Source organism: Salmo salar, chromosome ssa18, assembly GCF_905237065.1.
Source record: "Salmo salar chromosome ssa18, Ssal_v3.1, whole genome shotgun sequence".
Classification (NCBI taxonomy): domain Eukaryota; kingdom Metazoa; phylum Chordata; class Actinopteri; order Salmoniformes; family Salmonidae; genus Salmo; species Salmo salar.
The window spans coordinates 10,752,527-10,773,460 of NC_059459.1; the positions used below are offsets into that span (position 1 = coordinate 10,752,527).

General features: G+C 41.8%; 1 protein-coding gene across 1 annotated transcript in view; it reads left to right on the top strand.

The window, feature by feature from the left end:
- LOC106576771 (serine/threonine-protein kinase 32C) overlaps positions 1 to 20,934 on the top strand; it is a 146,296-nt gene that overhangs the window by 41,750 nt on the left and 83,612 nt on the right. The window contains exon 2 of the mRNA XM_014154152.2: positions 8,620 to 8,675. Coding sequence (XP_014009627.1) covers positions 8,620 to 8,675 — 56 coding nt within the window. The remainder of the gene's footprint in view (positions 1 to 8,619; positions 8,676 to 20,934) is intronic.

Here is a 20,934-nt window from a genome sequence, read left to right on the forward strand (position 1 = left end):
TCCTGGATGATGTATTTTGGGAGAGAGTAGTAAGCAGCCTGAAACTCCTGAAACCTATAGCAGTAGCCATTGCATGGATGGAGGGAGACAATGCCATCCTGTCTGATGTTCAGACTCTGCTTGCAGATGTAAGAGAAGAAATCCATACTGCCCTGCCCACTTCACTGTTGCTCCAAGCAGAGGAAACTGCAGTTCTGAAATGCATCAAAAAGCGTGAAGAAGGCCTGAAGCCCATACACGCCGCAGCGTACATGTTGGACCCCAATTATGCTGTCGAGCATCCTGTCTGATGCAGAGATCACTACCATGTCTCAACACCTTGGCCTGGTTGAGGGCAAGGTTCTTGGCAGTCTGGCGAAGTACACTTCCAAGCAAGGGCTTTGGGATGGAGATGCAATATGGCAGTTGTGCCAACATATCTCATCAGCCACCTGGTGGAAGGGACTTTGTGGATCTGAGGCTCTTTCCCCTGTTGCCTCATCATCCTCTAAATCCCATCAACATCAGCCGCCTCAGAGCGCAACTGGTCCTTGTTTGGGAACACACCAAAGCATGCAACAGGCTGACCAATACAAGGGTTGAAAAATTGGTGACCATCCTGGCAAATTTGAGGCTTTTTGAGCCTGACAACGAGCCATCCTCAACAAGGTTGGAAAGTGACAGTGAAGATGAGTGCTCAGAGTCTGATGTTCAAGAGGTGGACATTGAGGAGGTCCAGGGTGAAGACATGGCAGAGGAAAACAACCAAAGCTTTAGTTTCTAGACTATCATTTTACAGATGTATGTTGTGTGCTTATTGTTTAACCATTGATATGTACTAGCGGATATTTTGAGACCTTAAAATGTTTTTGAGAGATGCGATGGATCATTGGGGGTTCATTCAATATTCCCTTTATTTTGTTGTTCAGTGAAATCATCCCATGTGAAGAGTCAACTCATTTTAATTAAAGTTTAATTCGTAACTAAAATTTATATATTTTTTCTATTGGAAGGATTTAATCATTTGCAATCATGTCTTCTTATGATAAGGTAAAATGTTTGTTTCTGTCTCCATATGATATATTTACTATATCCAATGCAAAAAACATTTAAATGGTATTAATGTTAAATCCCACAGAAAGTTTCCACCTCTGAATATTTCCCAAAATGTGCAATCCTAGTCACCATGCTCGCAGATCTCTAACTTTAGAAGCTCAAATTCACCTGCACCACGCATGCCACTCTGTCTCTGCATGAAGGCCAAAACCCACAGCCCTAATGCAGCACTCACAGAAACCTGAGGCAGGAAAGGGGAGTAGAGTCAATGTCGTGATTTCAGATGCTACCATCTTCCGTTGAACACCACTTAACCCAGAAATAACCGAAATTACAGGAAGCTTTTACTCCTTTGTTGTTTGAATATCGACATTTCTCCTTGGACTGTAGGTAATTTCCCAAAAAGTTAACAGAAGAGCTGATTCAGAAGATGGATTGCAATAACGTAATTTAAGTGTCCCTTCGTTCAGTGTGAATTAACCCTAAAATAGGCAACCACTATCTCTCACTTTAGATTCATAGGAATCAGTTCATGAGTGTTATTCTGTGTCATGTGCAAGAAAAGAAGGCAATTGGAAGCAAACACATTATTAAAGTGGTGGTATAATGCCAAGGTTAGGAAGAGTTGACAGTAGAAAAAACGACTACAGACGAGGCAGGATCTGCGTCCCACACTGCAGTAACATGCTTTGGGTAAAAATAACGTGAAATGTGTTTAACTGGACTGAACTACACTTACCGAATCCCAGCGGGAGAGATGTGTTAGTCACGAGTTACCGTCAGCTAAAGAGTATTTGCGTTATGAAGCAGGCTTAATCCATGTCCGGGAGGTCTGCAACATGAAAGCACGGCACTGCCTTCCCCATAATCAAGCTCTCAGCATGACTGTGAGCTAGCAAGGCATGTGGAGAGACTAGGGCCTCTGACAATAAATGGATGGCTCCAGGAAGTAGCGTGTCCTTTCTAATTGCCCACGGCATGAAACAAGGCCAGGGACCTCATTTATATTATTACTACCTTGGAAGGAAAATCAATAGAGCAAGTCAAGACTAACAAATATCTTTGAGTTTGGGTGAATGAGAAGCTGAGCTTCTCTAATCATTTTGAGAACCTGGTAAAGAAGATCAAGTTGAGGATAGGTTTTTATTACCGGCATAAGGCATGTTTTTCTTTGGCGGTCAAAAAAGAGCTGGTACGGTGTACATTCCTGTCTGTCTTGGACTACGGTGATGGAATTTATATGCAGACCTCAAGCACTACCCTGAAGGCACTAGAGTCCATGTATCATGCAGCTCTTATGTTTATTACCAACCAAAAGCATCTGACACACCACTGTGATCTCTGTAGTGCTGTTGGCTGGTCTTTGTTGACTTAAACATTGGTATACTATGATCTTTAAGGTCATTTTGGGAAAACCATGTTCTTCTTTAAGGTCAGAAAATAAATACCAGTTACGGTTTCACTTCTACTTACTTTTAATGGTTCCTAAAATCAGAATGGATCATGGCAAAAAGTGTTTCAGTAACTCAGCTCGGTAGTCTTGGAATTCTCTCCAGACCAGCTTGAAACTCCAAGCTGGTATTGAGGAATGTGATTGTCATTAGGTCATGATGTGGTGGTACATAGATAAAAATCTATCATATTACACTTGTATGTTTCTGTAATTGAAATGTATGTATTTTTTTTAATGGTGTGTCTATGTCTAAGTTGTTACTGTAACGGAGATGCAGGGAGTCAGGAAGCAGGTGCAGTCGTTGCGTTTAATAGGAACTTGAACCCGTACGCTAATAAATCGGGAAGCTAGTACAGGGAGGGAATAATTTAATAAATAAACTAACATGGAACAAAACAAGAAAAACGAGCAGCATACAGACATAAAACACAGGAACAGAATCAATAATGCCTGGGGAAAGAACCAAAGGGAGTGACAGATATAGGGGAGGTAATCCGGAAGGTGAATCTCACGTAACGATGGTGGCAGGTGTGCGTAATAATAAGACAACTGGCGGCGTCGCTCGCCGTAGAGGGGTAGCGGGAGTAAACATGACGGTACTTCCTCCCTGACGCGTGGCTCCAGCCACCGGATGACGCTGACCAGAGGGACGGTCCCGAGGACCAGGAGTGGGCCGGTCGCCTCTGCTGAGGCGCAGGAACCTGCAGAGCCGAAGTGAGCCGAGGGGAGCCTGGGGAGGCGTCCCCGGCTGCTTCGGCCGAGGCGTCCCCGGCTGCTTCGGCCGGCTGAGGCATCCCCGGTTGCTTCGGCAGCGGTACTTGGACCCGACGTCACCAGAAAAAAAAGATCTACAAAAAATGAATCCCTGTTGCTTCCCTTTGGTGATTGCTAGATAAAGGTTAAGTAATTAGGGAGTGATGAAGTCCAGGTGTGTGCCTCATGATGGGGCGCAGGTTTGCGTAATGATGGTTGCCAGGTGTGCATAATGATGGGTTGCCAGGACCGGTGGTTAGTAAACCAGCGGAGCGGGATTAGACGTGACAGTTACAGTATGTCTGATATTTGTCTCAAACATTGTTTTCACCTGCTGCTGTCTTGGTTGGACCAGGTCTCTCTTGAAAAATAGATGTTTTTCTCAATGAGTCTAATCTGGATAAATAAAGTTAAATAAAAAAATTACCGTTGCGTACATTTCACCCAAAATATCTGCTTGCGTCATTTCTGAAAAGATGGCACATGTACATACATACTGAGTTTTATAAACTTGTGCACGCCATACATAAGCATGTTTCCAGTTATAATATCAGACCCATCCTGAAACTGCAGGTGTGAACGAGCATTAAAACTCTGCCTGAAAAAATGCCCATTATTCACCTTTTTACGGTGACAATAATGCCCTTATTTGCTGTACACTTTGGAAGTATTGGGTTAAGGTCAAGGCAGTTTTTAAAGGAAATAGCAATGTCGAACTTGATCAAATGTCTCTGGACTTGTTGGCAGAATGTTTTTAACTTTTACAGTGACATTTGCAGTATCTGACAGTTTCTGAAAGAAAAAAAACTATTGCAAATTGTTGTGAACCTGTAAACAGATCGTTTTAATTCAATGTTTTGCATTAACTTTTTCCCTGAACCTTAATATGCTGCACTGCCTGTGAATTTTGAAACATTGTCCTAGTATGTCTACTTAATTGACACTGAACAAAAATATAAACACATCATATAAAGTGTTTCATGAGCTGAAATATAAGATCCCAGAAATATTTCATACTAGCTTATTTCTCTCAAATTTTGTTAACAAATTTGTTTACATCCCTGTACGTGAACATTTATCCATTGTCAAGATAATCCATCCACCTGACAGGTGTGGCATATCAAGAAGCTGATTAAACAGCATGATCATTACACAGGTGCACCTTGTGCTGGGGACAATAAAAGGCCACTCTAAAATGTGCAGACTTGTCACACAACACAATCCCACAGATGTCTCAAGTTTTGAGGGAGCATCCAATTAGCATGCTGACTGCATGAATGTCCACCAGAGCTCTTGCCAGAGAATGTAATGTTGATTTCTCTACCATAAGCCGCCTACAACATCATTTCAGAGAATTTGGCAGTACGTACAACCGGCCTCACAACCGCAGACCACGTGTAACGACACAAGCCCAGGACCTCCACATCTGGCTTCTTCACCTGTGGGATTGTCTGAGACCAGCCACCCAGACAGCTGATGAAACTGTGGGTTTGCACAACCAAATAATTTTTGCACAAACTGTCAGAAACCATCACAGGGAAGTTTAGCTGTGTGCTCGTTGTCCTCACCAGGGTCTTGACCTGACTGCAGTTTGACGTCGTAACCGACTTAAGTTGGTAAATGCTCACCTTCGATGGCCGCTGGCATGCTGGAGAAGTGTGCTCTTCATGGACGAATCCCGGTTTCAACTGTACTGGGCAGATGGCATGTGTGGAAGAGCAGTTTGCTGATGTCAACATTGTGAATAGAGTGTCCCATGGTGGTGGTGGTGGCGTTATGGTATGGGTAGGCATAAACTACGGACAATGAACACAATTGCATTTTGTCGATGGCAATTTGAATGCACAGAGATAATGTGAAAAGATCCTGAGGCCCATTGTCGTGGCATTCATCTAGCGCCATTACCTCATGTTTCAGCATGATAATGCATGGCCCCATATCGCAAGGATCTGTACACAATTCCTGGAAGCTGAAAATGGCCCAGTTCTTCCATGGCCTGCATACTCACCAGACAATGACGCACTTGTTGGGACCGGTCGGTAAGGAAGTCCACTATCCAGCCCACAATGCTCACGTCCAGCTTGAAGTGGGAGAGGAGCTTCTCTGCTAGCATGTGAGGCTGGAATAGTATTGAAGGCCGACGATAAGTCGATGAACAGAAGCCTCGCATGGGTTTTTGGCCCTTCCTGGTGCTTGTAGAGGAAGTTGAGTAGGGTTAGAGTGGTGTCCTCCACCCCCCGCTTGGCCCTGTAAGCAAACTGCAGGGGGTCCAGGGAATTCTCAATCTGACACAGTACATCCGTCTTGATTAGCTTCTCAAATGATTTCATCACCAAGGATGTCAGTGCCACTGGCCTAAAGTAATTTTGCGCCTTGGGGGATTTGCATTTTGGCACAAGAACAACAGTAACATGCTTTCAGAGTTTAGGCACCTTCTGCAGCTCGAGTGACAGCATGAAAACGTGATAAAAAAATGCCACTGAGTTGTTCTGTACCAGTCCACTAATGTTGTCTGGTCCTGGGCTTTTTTAACTTTGGTCTGTCTGAATAGGCTGGTGACACTCTGGATGCTAAATTCCATCTTGGGAGTAGCAATTGTCCTCCTACGCATCTCAGTAATTTCTCCACTAAAGTTCTGATTGTCAAATCTGCGATAAAAACCATTTAGCTCATCAGCCAGTCCTTTGTTAAAACTATCATCTTGTTTCCCTTGTCTTGTAACCCAACCATAGTTCTCATTCCATTCCAGGCAGCCCTAAGATTGTTGCTACTGAGTTCACCCTCAATATTCTCGTTATATTTCAGTTTGGCCTCCTTGATTTCTGATCTCACCTGATTCCGAATTCCATTTTAGCAGTGACATTGCCCTCATAGAAAGCAGTATTCTTTTTACACAATAAGCCCTTCAATGACTTGGTAACCCAAAACTTGTTTTTGGGATAAATAGTTACATTTGCTATGCCTATTAAGAATGCAAAGATGGAGGAGAAAAGAAATTCACTCTTCTCACTAATAAGCTACGAACACAATTGCATTTTATCGATGGCAATTTGAATGCACAGAAATACCGTGACGAGATCCTGAGACCCATTGTGATGCATCTCAGTGCTAGAGGCCTCACTACAGACCCTGGTTCGATCCTGGGCTGTATCACAACCGGCCGTGATCGGGAGTCCATAGGACGGCGCACAATTGGCCCAGCGTCGTCTGGGTTAGGGGAGGGTTTGGCCGGGGTATGTGAAATTCATAGATTAGGGCCTTGTTAATGTATTTCAATTGACTGACTTCATATAAACTGTATCTCAGTAAAAACTTTGAAATTGTTGCATATTGCGTTTTATTTTTGTTCAGTATATTTACCTGTTTCTTATTTTTTTCATAAGGGTGTCATTATATCCCCCATTTGCAGAAAAAGCGTTAGTTACTTTCCTGCTTGCAATGTAAGACTTCAACTACTACAAACTGCATACGCATGGCCTAAGGTTTACGGGAAGCTAAGTACATTCTCACGTCAAGTTGAGTTTGTAAATGCCAACTTTTGCGTGAACTGGTGCACGCATGTTTTTAGGGTATATTTTGAATGTACGCAACATTTATAAATGAGGCCCCAGGCCTTTTCTACTTGACACTAATTCAAAAGAATGGCCTGATTCACAGGGCTACTACGGGCTGACGGTTAGGCAGAGGCAAGGGCAGTTTTGTATATTTCCCATCTTACAATGATTCACTCTTTCTAAGGAAGATCCAGATTGATGAGATGGCTGGAAAGGTTGAGGTGGCATAATGCAATATGCTGTATATTTTCCCCTTTCGGACCTCCATCATACACAGCATTTTGTCAGACTCAGTGTATGACAGGCAATCTCAATACACACAGAGACTTATTGTAGCCTAGAGAATGTTCTGCTATAGAAATCCAACTCACTGGTGTGGATAGAATGTTTTTCCCTGTAGGCTATCTGAGACTGGAAACTGGATTGAATCAAATCTGTCATAGGGTTTCCTGTTTATGTTGCGTATTTGTTTACACAAATATTGCTCCCGAACCCACTTCACAGAGGCCCAAACTATTCTGCAACATTATTTGACCCGGGATAGAAAGATGTTTATGCTGCAATGTAGGTTGACTCCTGTATAACAACAACATGGATTTGGTCCTATCTGATGTTTCTGTGCATCTATCCATTTAAATCATCTAGTTCCATTACAAGTACAGTCAGTGTTTCCCCCATCTTCTCCACTGTTCATCTGCTGTGGTTCCATCAAAGCCCTGCCATATTAAAAGATTAGCTATGTACAAAATGTTGAACCGGAAGAATCCAGGGAGGATTAGCTCGTCTTCCAGAGCAAAACATGCAAACCAGGCCTGATGCCTTTTGTGTGGCGCCTCTGCAGTGCCCTCTTAGTCACGGCCTGTGTGCCAAGGTCTGGTCTGGTGGATGGCATAGCGTGGAGTAAGTTAATAAGAAGCCGTCTGCCCAGGGAAGCTCCAGCCTGGCACACACACACACGCCGCAGGGTGAGGCCAGCGGAAGCCCTCATGACACCCACACGACACGCACTCCGACAGGGCAGCAGAGGCTCCCTTCTCCTGCCCCCCATGGTCCTTACCCATCATGACATGCAGGTTGACTATTAATGTCAAGAGTCTTATCCGGGAGGCAGAACTGAGAGATTTTCCCTTAGAGAGGCCAGCTGAAAATTAAAAATGGGCAATATTGAAAAAATTTATAAACTAAAATGTGTTTTTTGGTCTTAATTTAAGGTTAAGTTTAGGCATTAGGGTTAGGTTTAAATTCAGATTTGATTACTTTGTGGGTGTGCTAGATAGTGACCACTCTGCATAGCTGCTTCCAGAATAAGATTCATGCTGAAAAACGCTAACCTGCTGCTCATGACATTCCAATCAGATACACTAATTGCAAATTAGTGGTTTTCAGCTACACTGTTTCTTTTCAATCATCAACGACGCAGCGGCATGATCGTTTTATTACTGTTGATCTGCATTAGAGATGATACCCTCTAATCGCTTGTGAGCTTTGCAAATGATCCACATTCACAATGTAAATTACCAGTGTTACAAAAAGCTCATTATTTCACAGTAATGGATTATGATCTACTGTATAATAGCACACTGGCTTGAGCCTTTTAGGATCTCATAGTCTATAGAAATGGAGCTTATTGTCTGTAGATGTTTCTGTAGTAATAACCTGTAATAACCTTTTCCCTGTTACTGCACCGCTGACCCAAGTTTTTCCTTAAACTGCTGTCAAAATGTTTGATGCTACTACTGTATGACACCAACAAAGCAACTTATCACCATCTGTTTGCCTGTCCGATCTGTGTCACTGACAGATTTGTTTTCTTTGTTTTCCCAGTAACCTTTGACCACTTCCAGATTCTCCGGGCCATTGGGAAGGGAAGCTTCGGAAAGGTAATGTAGCCGGCGCTCTGACTCCCTCTGCTCTCTATGTGCTCTGTGTGTGCGACTGTGTGTGCGTATGCGCTTTCAGTGCCAACAGAAATTGTATTTGAATTCCATTATTTTGAATTTGTATTAGGATATTGAATCTAATGCACAAATTTAGTAATGTTATTCATGAATTGAACTTGTATTTTATGATTTGAAACTGAATTGAATGAATATTGCATTCAGTTTTAAAAATCTATTTCAATGTAATTGAATATTCAAATCAAGTTAAATATTTATATATTCAGTTTCAATATGGTAGATGGGGTCAAATTGTCTGTGTATCTTCGCCACAGGCATAAGCTGAGTGGGCTAACACAATCTTGTGACGTGCAGGAGACCTGGTTCGAACCCAGTCAGTCACAAGAGCAAGATTAAATAGGGAGTGGAAAGGCTAGCCTTAGAAGGGCTAGTCCCGTGTGGCTCAGTTGGTAGAGCATGGTGTTTGCATGGTGTTTGCAAGGCCAGGGTTGTGGGTTCGATTCCCACGGGGGACCAGTACGGAGAAAAAATGTATGAAATGTATGCATTCACTACTATAAGTCGCTCTGGATAAGAGCATCTGCTAAATGACTAAAATGTCTATGACAGGGCTATTCAACTATATTCTTATGGAGGCCAAATTACAGTTTCTGTGACACTCCCTTCTAACGTGTCCTACGTAGCCTGTGATAATTATAGAGGGGAACAGAAGGCACAACCATGTTCCAGAGAGTCTTAGCTTTCAGGAATGGGGTCATAAAAGGTTATAGCCAAAATGATGCAAACGCTAGAGTCAAATTCATAGGAAGAAAATCTATTCAGCATGCCACAGTAGCTTTGTTTCCATTAACTTGTCTGTCTGTCTGTCTGTCTGTCTGTCTGTCTGTTTAAAAAAAAAAAAAAATTGCCTGCTAGGGTGCGTTTCCATTTCAATCTCTTGTGTCAATGAAAACAGCTGGATGTAATGATTTAACTAGTGTCAAATAAATGTATAGTGGTTGAAGTGTTTCCATTACCCATTTAGGCAAATTGCGCATTAATAAATAGGCGTTAGCCTGTTTGCCCTCCCACCTATCTGTTTCATGTCTCAGGTAGCCCGCAAAAGCCAGGATGGATAGAATGCAACAATTGACTAATATTCGCCATATTCTAATAATTCTCATGTGCCAACATATTTCTATGGTCCGTGCCATGGTGAAACTTGGATAGTGAAACTTTCCAGCCAACCAGAAAAGCAAGGCGAAGCAATTCAGGCATTCTTGAAAGTCAGGACAATCCTTGTTCTGCAAAGAAACATTTTATAGTTGGAAAAAATTGATTTTGCAAGACAGAGGCATTTAGAATGAATTGTGAGTGGAACTGTATAGTTACACGGTAACGTCACATGTCCTAGGTGCCTTCAAAATTATTCGACAATCATCATTTATTTCAGAAGCACAGTTTCAATCATTTGTCGCAATAAAGAAAGTTATATACCCCTGACGAATGGATACAAATGTTGTTGATCTTTAGATCATTTCTCCAATATCTATTTCCATTACACATGTCTCCCAATTTTTTGGGGCACGATTTGCTTTTGTCAAACAAACCTGGATCAATGGAAAAGTACCTACTGGCTTCAGAAACCGCCAGAACATACTGTTTGCCACAGAGAGCTTTCGATTCTATCTGTTCTCCTCTACTTTTCCTGGCTGGCAAAGTACCAGGATGTTGTCTCTGGCTTTGAATCTGAATTTAAATAACTGCATTTTAATATTCAATCTGAATGCATCTGAGAAGTTGAATATCTGAAACTTTGATAAACGTGAAATTATAGTTTGTAAACTTGATACACGGACAATGAATGCAATATCTACCATATTGAAACTGAATATGTAAATATTTAATGTGAAGATTCAATGAAATTGAAATATAATTTTAAAACTGAATGCAGTATTCATTAAATACAAATTCAATGATTCAATTGGTGCATTACAAGTAAAAAAAAATACATTCAAATTCAATATCCCAATACAAATGCAAAAGTATGGAATTCAATTGACTGGGTAATTCTGTGGCACTAATTACCCCTCACACTCATTATTCTCAACAAGGAAGCAGAGAAGGTCTGGTGAATTGGGCCTGAAGTAATTACATTTTAATTCTGATTAATCTTAAACGTAGCGGTTAATTAATTTAACTGTAGCTGCATTTTGTTTCTTTAAATTTAATCTTGTGTCCGCTGGGATGTAAGTAGATTTAACCCTCTGTCTTAAATCTAATTACAGATAGGCAAAATAGCTCAGATCGTCATTTTGCTTAATGCTTATCTTGTGTAATGAAATGCCAATAGGGAAATTGTATGCGTGCGTGTGTGCACGTGCGTGTGTGCGCGTTTTGAAACTTAATACCACAACTCTTTAAATCCTCTGAAATATCCTGACTAATATATGTTCATTATACTTCCAGTCTATGCAAACCTTTTTGCAATCTTTCCTCTTTTGCTCTTTTAAAAATCGGATCTTTGGCAAAATAAGTGTCTCTTTTACACAGCAAGTCAGCCCCAGCTGCAGAATACATTACCATCTGAATTTATGTTAATTTTACTTATTGCTTCTTTCCCTCAAGCTGCTGTCACTTCCCTTATCATGTTTGAGGGAGTATCTGCAGTAAGGCATGAAATCCACAGCATCCAGCCAGGGCTTTAAAGGCTGAGCCATTAGACTCATCTGGCCTTAGACTAGTATCCAAAAAGGTATTACAGAAAGAGACACAGACGTTCACTGGACATGAAAACCCAGAGGGAAAGGGAGGGCATCCCTGATAGTTCTCTCACGCACGTGCACACACACATGCATGTACAACACACTCTTTTCCAAGCATTTAACACATACAGTGCCGTCGGAAAGTATTCAGACCCCTTGACTTTTCCCACATTTTGTTACGTTACAGCCTTATTCTAAAATGGCTTTAAAAATCCTTAGCAGTCTACACACAATACTCCATAATGACAAAGCAAAAACAGGTTTTTAGATATTTTTTTTTCAAATGCATTAAAAATAAAAAAGTGATACCATCTTTACATAAGTATTCAGACCCTTTGCTATGAGACTCGAAATTGAGCACAGGTGCATCCTGTTTCCATTGATCATCCTTGATGTTTCTACAACTTTATTGGTAAATTCAATTGATTGGACATGATTTGGAAAGGCACACACCGTTGAAGGAATGATCCGTAGAGCTTCGAGACAGGATTGTCTCGAGGCACAGATCTGGGGAAGGGTACCAAAAACTTTCTGCAGCATTGAAGGTCCCCAAGAACACAGTGGCCTCCATCATTGTTTGGAAACACTGAGACTCTTCCTAGAGCTGGCCGCCCGGCGAAACTGAGCAATCGGGGAAGAAGGGTTTTGGTCAGCGAGGTGACTAAGACCCCGATGGTCACTCTGACAGAGCTCCAGAGTTCCTCTGTGGAGATGGGAGAACCTTCCAGAAGAACAACCATCTCTGTAGCACTCCACCAATCAGACCTTTATGGTAGAGTGACCAGACAGAAGCCACTCCTCAGTAAAAGCCACATAATAGCCCACTTGGAGTTTGCCAAAAAGCACCTAAAGACTCTCAGACCATGATAAACATGATTCTCTGGACTGATGAAACCAAGATTGAACTCTTTTGCCTGAATGCCAAGTGTCACGTCTAGAGGAAACCTGGCACCATCCCTACGGTGAAGTGTGGTGGCAGCATCATGCTGTGGGGATGTTGTTCAGCGACAGAGACTGGGAGACTAGTCAGGATCGAGGCAAAGCTGAACGGAGCAAAGTACAGAGAGATCCTTGATGAAAACCTGCTCCGGAGCACTCAGGACCTCAGACTGGGGTGAAGGTTCACCTTCCAACAGGACAACGAACCTAAGCACACAGCCAAGACAACGCAGGAGTGGCTTCGGAACAAGTCTCTGAATGTCCTTGAGTGTCCCAGCCAGTGTCCAGACTTGAACCCGATCCAACATCTCTGGAGAGACCTGAAAATAGCTGTGCAGCAACGCTCCCCATTCAACCTGGCAGAGCTTGAGAGGTTCTGCAGAAAAGAATGCAAATACAGGTGTGCCAAGCTTTTAGCATCATACCCACTAAGACTCGAGGCAGTAATCGCTTCCAAAGGTGCTTCAAGAAAGTACTGAGTAAAGGGTCTGAGTACTTTCTGAAGGCACTGTAGATGTGATCAAGAAATTGGCCTTCAGGTAACCTTGCATGTAAGGCTTGTAAACTCTATACCGTGTCTTGTAAATTGGACTAGCCTTCAAAAACCTGGTTGCCTAATGCCAGGAGGCTGACACTTGTGACAATATTCCCAATCACTAATAAAAAAATAAATGCTTTATTGACCACAAAATCAACATTTTGCAATGGCCATCAGTCTCCGGACTTGAACCCCATTGAAAACCTGTGGTTTGAATTGAAGAGGGCAGTCCATTAGAGCAGACAATGATATCAAGGATCTGGAAAGATTCTGTATGGAGGAATGGTCTAAGATCCCTTCCAACTTGTTGTCCAATCTCATAAAACATTTGAGAAAAAGGCTTAGTGTCGTTTTCCTCGCAAGGGGAGGGTACTAGAGTTCTGAAAACAATCATTTTGACCCGTATCTTTTTAGATATCCGTTATTACTTGTTAAACAAAATATTGTTTTCTGAGCAATTGTATTAGTATAAAATAATATTATTTCCTGATTCTTTTTAGCATATAATATAGCTCAGTATTTGTATTATTTATTTAATAAAAAAATGTTTTTGCTCATCTTTATCAATGGTGTCAATAATTATGGACCTGACTGTATTTGAACCCAGGTCTGCTCTGTAGTAAACTTTGCTGTTTAGTAGTTTACCCATAAACCATCATTCCTGTACCTGTTGTGTTTGCCTGCCATTTGTCATTGATCCTCTTTCACCTGACACCTCATGTCTCTGCATATGCCATGTTTTGAGCGTGTGTGTCTGTGTATCTATATATCTGTGTGTGTGTGTGTGTGCGCTGTATTCTCTGTATTCTCATTGCTTGGAATGCAGGCTCAATTGTAAACACTTCCTTGTAGCTCAAGGTCTAAGTATAGGTATGTGATGGTTGTGCCAAAGGGAGGGTAGAGCTGATAGATAGCAGCACAACTGCAGGTTTATCATGATGTCTACTGACAGACGGACAGATATAGCTCACTGACTCCGACTTACAGATAAAGTTTTAAGGAGGCCATCTTGTCTATATGTAGCTGTGTGATGTAGCTGCACTTGGTATGCATGCTGTTAAAGAGCAGCATGGTCTTCCTACCAATAGGGGACTGTCACACAGGAGCTTGTGCTGACTGTTTGTTTCTATGTGTGTTTGTGCTTCACGAGGTGTTTGCGTTTAGCAGCATACATGGGTCATTGCCTCTGTGTTAATACAAAAATGTCTCTGGCGTTTTTGTGTATTTGTGTTAGCCAGGCACGCGTGGGGAGCCTTCTTTTCCTATTTGGGGGGGTGTGTGTGTGTGTGTGTGTGTGTGTGTGTGTGTGTGGGCCGGGCGGTGCTGGGAGCGGGAGCTTGCCTGCGGGAAATTAAAAGAGGCTCTCAGTGGGAGAGCTGTTTGGAGCTGCGGACCCCTGCTGAGACCACCTCTCCACCGCCTTTCTAAATGACCTCAGGTGCTGATACAGGTTCTTGTGCCTGTCCACTCCGGCTGTCTTCTCCACACACAGTGTGTGTTTATTTTCCCCGGTTGCGATGGAGACTGACATCCTCCTCCTTGGGCAAGGGGGAATAGCCCACATACAGGCCACGGATGAATTGCCTCTCCCCCTGTATAATATAAAATAACTTGAGACTTGACGTGGAGTTGGAGCCTCAAGACTCAGGACTCGACTTTCACTTGAGACTGATGACTTTGTTATGTTTTGTCACTCATTTTGTGGCACAGAGTCTCCGTGGTTTACTCCACATTCAGCCAGAGACAGACGCCACAGCATCGCACATGCAAAAACAAAACATGCATCGATGGGCTATGGAAACGCACTCAGCCCTCTGATTGAACCAGCAAACTGTCAATCAACACAGGTCGGGTGAGCTAGCAAACAGATTGTTGATTTTCTGTACAGCTATAGGATCGGGTGCAGTGCAAACGTCAAATTGTAGGGAGAGAGGATTGCCATAAATAAATATGCAGCTCCAAAAATTGTTTGGTAATCAAGAATATTAACTGTTTACTTTGCAAGCTCGCCAACAATGGGGCAACAATTACTAGCATAGGCCTACTGGTCTTTTGGTATGTCAAAATTGCTTGAAATGTATAATTTACTTATGAAGCTTTCATTTAGAATTTGTTGTTAAAATATATTATTACATAATCACAATGTGTTGGAGACAAAATAATGAAAAGGGTTGTCAGGTAGCCTCAATAAATAGACAAAGATTTGTAGTTGAACTAGTGTTGTCACGATACCAGAATTTTTACTTTGATACCGATACCAGGTTTAGTATCATGATACTTGATACCATCACGATACTCCATACCAAAACTATACCAAAACGATAGCAAGGCAAACAAAGAAGGCATATTAGCTAAAGTCACAGAATGGCACTTGATCCAGCCAGATGGTTTGAGTTCAATATCATTATATTTAAAAAAAAATATGTACATTTTTCAGTTACTGCCATGTATGCATTAATTAATCAATTATACAATCATACAATACATTTGACTTTGTTTTTACCAATCTAACTACACACAACACAATGGTAATCATGTATTTTAATGGTAAATCTCTGATGATAAACTGGGTAAATCAAGATGTAGCCTAGGCCTATCCACAATACAGGTCAATGCATATTCAATAGGAGTGTGTGCATGCATTGAGTTATTAAGCTTGTTCTGGCTGATGTCAGGGGCTACAGATGAAAACCAATCTGTTTCCCTTCCGTTTGGGACTTGTTTTATTGTATTGATCAACAACATTTGCATAGAAGGAATCTCTTCTTTTATAAAATACCTAATGACATCATTCACACACAGTGAGAGAGACTGGAGGTACATCAACTAATGTAACAGGTGAGAGACGTGAGGTCAGGGAGACGAAGTGAAGGAATAACGTTTTTGGCAATGACTGTAGCTATGGTTTTTGGTGACGGTCAGCTTTGAAATCAGCATGTTTTGCGTTATGGTTTGCATATTATAACAAACAAAGTACTAGTGTAGTGAATTGATGTAATCATCAGCTGTTAGCTAGCAAGGAAAGTTAGCCTACAAAGATGGAAGCTAGCTACCGATATATTCAATCTTGCATTGTCAAGTGTTATAGCCTGTAATGGACAATGTTTTGTTTCTGCATGCTGCGTTGCATTATTCAAGTGTGTTCTGTGCAGCATGAGTGGGGAGTTAATATGATGCAGCCCAGACTCCCAGTGAGTGCAGTAATTCCTCAGGACAGACTAGAGCTACTGTAGCAATGAGTAAGTGGAGCAGGCACGGTGCAGGCACGGTGTGCTCTCGCTATAAGGTGACATCGGCTGCGCCGCCGATAGACAGACTCTCTCAATCAGTAGACAACATGAGACACGTTTGACAGAAGTACCGAAAGTTTTTCATGTTCTAGTATCTAAAAAGTACAGAAGTTTCGGTCCACTGCGAAACACTAAGTTGAACAAGTCATTGCATGTATAGTTATTTTTTTTTAACTTGTGACTCAACTTGCTCTTAGATTGCATGACTTGGACTTGACTCGAGACTCGACCCATTCTACTTGGGACTTGACTTGAGACTCAGACCTTGTTACTTGAGACTTGCTTGTGACTCGAATAATAGTGACTTGATCCCAGCTCTGGTGATCACTGATGACAGATCTTTGTGAGCGGATCTATAGTCAGGCAGAACAGCACGTTATGGCTACACCAAAATGGCACCGTATTCCCTGTACAGAGCACTACTTTTGAGTAGACTATTTTTGATCAAAACTAGTGCACTATATAGGTTAATGTGACCCATTTCAGATGCAGTCTCTGATACATGCTAAAAGGAAATGATCCTGCTTATAGAGACTGACTGGAAAGGCGTCCACTGGTTGATTTATGAAGGCTTGCCTCATACAGATGTAGGATCTTAATTTGATTACCCTGTTTGCAGGAGAACAGGACATTTAAAACTCGTGGTGTATTTTGGGGTTTATAAATGCTTCTGAAGTTTTTAACTTCCACTTTGAAATTTCAGACTTGATTTTCCATTATGAAAAATGTATCAAAAACGTCAATTCATTCTAATCCACATAATTTATATTTCCTGTTTGTGCAAGATTATTTTCCTGCTGTAGCAAACTAGCTCAAATTAAGATATTACTGTACATCTGTACTGCTGGTGCTCAGACTGCAGATTGCCTGGGATTGCAGTGTTGAGCCATGGAAAGATGGGCACAGTAACAGTTTGGCCTTAGGCAACCTACTAGCCCAAAAATACTCCTTCTCTGCTCCTTCTCTGCTCACCTCGAGTACAAAATACAGCTGCACATAGGCAATCAAAGCACACAGGTTTTAGCATTTCGCTTTGAGTGCATTTTTCTATATTCACCATCCTGCTTCCAGCGTTTGTTTTATCGTCCTTTGTTTCCTCACAGTCAAAGACCATTTCAGTGCAGGTCAGTATCCAACAGTGGCGGCTCATAATAATGTCCAGAAGGGAGTAGATGGAATGGCATCAAACACCTGGAAACCGTGTTTGATGTATTTGATACCATTCCACTGATACCCCTCCAGTCATTACCACGAGCCCGTTCTCCCCAATTAAGGTGCCACCAACCTCCTGTTGTATCCAAACTTGCTTGCAGCTCTTTAGTCGACTACTGCCCATTTCTCTGTTCTCACCTGTGCTTTTCCTCTCTCACTGTTTAGAAATCTACTATTCCAGTATTGTAAGGAACTGTTTGAATGACTAAATAGAAATAAGTCATATGATCTTTTTTCAACTAATTCCAAATATCCCAGCTAAAGCGTGCGTCAGTTGTGTGAGACGAAATGTATCATTTATGCAGGCAGGATGTTGTGGGGACCTCCATACAACCACAGGACAGTGTGAAGAAGCTAGTTAGATGACAAAGCTCTTTCATCCTTCCCCAGCACTAGGAGGGCGATAGTAGAGCTTTACAGGAACTATCTCACTTTGAGGCCAAGCTCAAACAGTCAAATGGAGGCCAGTCTCTCTCTGTTGTTATTAATGACAATGGCAGCCTTAATAGCGCGTCGTGTAGCTCTGAAAATGGCTACCCAAGCTTGGTAAACACTTGAATTTCCTCCTGCCTGTCACTAATGATATAAGGGAAGACGGCGGCAAGGGGAATGAATTAAATGAAGGGGATTATTTCTTCTTCTCTCTGAGGCTGACAAGTCCATCAGAGCCTGAAAACACATTTGTCTTGCTCGTCGCTGCCTCTCAACAAAACAGACAGCTATAGCCCACTTTGTCTGATTTTATGTGTGTGGGTCTTGACGTATATTATTCTATGCTTGCATCACTCTGTTTCAATCATTGTAGTCTGTTTGCATACAGTATGTCAAGCACTAGACTATTATGCTGACAGAACCAAACGTCTCCCTCTCACGCAACACCTAGCCTGAAACCCCAATCAGATGTTGACAGATATGAGCACTTTCCCCAGAAAAAGGAACACAGTTCAATAGTCAGTTTGGTTGCTATGAGAAAATTCTTATTTTTCATCTCTTAAGACAGGTGCCTGATGCTGTTCACGTTGTTCATGTTTTCCCATGTGTCCTAAAAAAAGTCATGTGGCACTTAACTGACCTAGAAAAATAAATCCTATGCTTCCTGACTACACTAAATTGAATAGCAAACCCTTTTTCCTTCACTGCGCCGAGGGCTCCCTGGAGTTCCGGGCTGTGACAACAATTGATAGGGCTTCTAACTATAGCAGAACCAAGGGGATAAGGGTTCTTTAAAAGGTAAACATCCCGAGCCAACCTTGGAGATCCACTTTTCATTACCACACTTTGAAGCCAAGCACGACATGAAAGAGCATTTTTTTTTTTTTAAAGGATTACTTCAGCTAATAAGCATTTAATAAGTGCATGTGCTGGTAGCTGCTAACATGGTAATGAGCCAGAAGGGGCTGGGAGAAGTGAATTCAGGAGGCTGAGGAATGGGATTGGTAGCCGGGTACATGCTGAGACCCATATCAGTCATTCTAAGTCAAATTAAAGAAAATAACAATTTTAGAACAACAAATATTACTGCCTCAGCTGTGCAATTCACCTGCCTCAAAGAACGTAAGCCTAAGCCCTTTAGCAGCAGAAAATGGCTGCTTTTCAGGTAACGTATTGCCTGGTATCCAAGACCCAGGTTCATTCATGTTATTTAAGGAATTGTTATGATTTCATATCAGATTATATGTGTGGTGGTAGGGTGTTTTGTTAGATAAGGGCCGAACTGGTTCTGCCTCGTTTCCCATGTTGACCAGTTTGGAGGCTTATCCATTTGGAGCTGTCTATCGACTTTTCCTCTTCTTCTTTGAGCGACCTCATAAATGTGTCAGTACAAAGCTCTATTATGGGATATAAACTATTCATTGGTCCATAAAACAGGTATTTCAAGGGCTGGTCATCTCAAAATGTTGTTGATTGTCAAAACTGAGGCGCAGTGTGCTTCTGTAACGGACTGGAATCCTTTATTTTTTGGGGTCGTGGGCTCCAATAGTTCTTAATGTCAATTTCAATCAAAGAAAAAGTCTGTCTACAGTAAGTTAGTAATGCAGAGAGTGGTAAACTGACACCTATGACTTATGTGGGTTTTTGATATTTTGAAAACTCAGAACGTGTTTCTGATGTATTCTTTTTGATACACAGTACAGGATAGGCCTACTATTCTGAAAACCAGTTATATTGTTTAAATGCCTGGTTTGGGCATGATTAATCATTTTGGGTTTGTATTAAGTAGTTATTCATGCCAATAGGCTGTATCAAATCTTTGCCTGCCTTTTTCAGTGACAGGCTCTACTTCGTTGTCGGATAAACCCCTTATTATTAATTTTGCGGCGTACGCTTGGCACCGTCTCCCGTCTGTAGCAGATTCCCTTTGAATTGTCAGTCATATGCTGTATCCGTCACCTTTTCAGGTCCAATTAAGAATTTATACTCCATTAGAACTGCAGTGAGAAAGCCTGACAGGGAGAGAGTGAGTCAGAGGGATGGAGTGTGGAATTGGGGTAGATAATGGAGGAGACGATTACGCTAGCAACAACTAGCGAATGCTTTGGGATTACATAAGTGAATGCTCCCAATCACAATCCTGACAAGCAGACAATCATTATTTTGTATTTGCTGGTGAGAATCTCCTCATTAAGCATAGGCCTACTCAAAGCTCAAAGGCAAGGGTGCCAAACTCATTTTGCCCCGGGGGGCACATTCGGTCTTCATTGTGGTCCGGAGAGCCACATTGAACATTTTTATATATTTCCTCAGTGTGAAAATTAGCCCAAAATTGTCCTCTATCCATACTTTGAGGGAATTTTTGATGCTCCATGATAGTCTAGCTTTCATTTCAGTGATTATTAATGTGCTGAACACTGTCAAGAAACTGTATGAATGTTATGCCATTATCATTTCTATACAGTTTAGATTTCATGTTGTGGGGTTGCTTTGCTGCAGGAGGGACTGGTGCACTTCACAAAATAGATGGCATCATGAGGGAGGAAAATGATGTGGATATATTGAAGCAACATCTCAAGACATCAGTCAGGAAGTTAAAGCTTGGTCACGAATGGGTCTTCCAAATGGACACTGACCCCAAGCATACTTCCAAAGTTGTAATACCTAAAACACAAGGCCAAATTTACACTGTAGTTGCTTACAAAGAAGACAGTGATTGTTCCTGAGTGACCGAGTTACAGTTTTGACTTAAATCTGCTTGAAAATATATGGCAAGACCCATTTGACCCAGAAAGACTTACAGCTGTAATCAATGCCAAAGATGATTCTAACATGTATTGACTTAGGGGTGTGAAACTTATGTAAATTTGATATGTATGTTTCATTTTCAATACATTTGCAAAGATTTCTAAAAACGTGTGTGATGAGGTCGAAGGAATTGTCCGTGGAGCTCCAAGACAGGATTGTGTCGAGGCACAGATCTGGGGAAGGCTACCAAAGCATTTCTGCAGCATTGAAGGTCCCCAAGAGCATGTCTTATATTTGAGAAATGAACATTAAATCCTCTGGCAAAAGTTCTGGTGGAC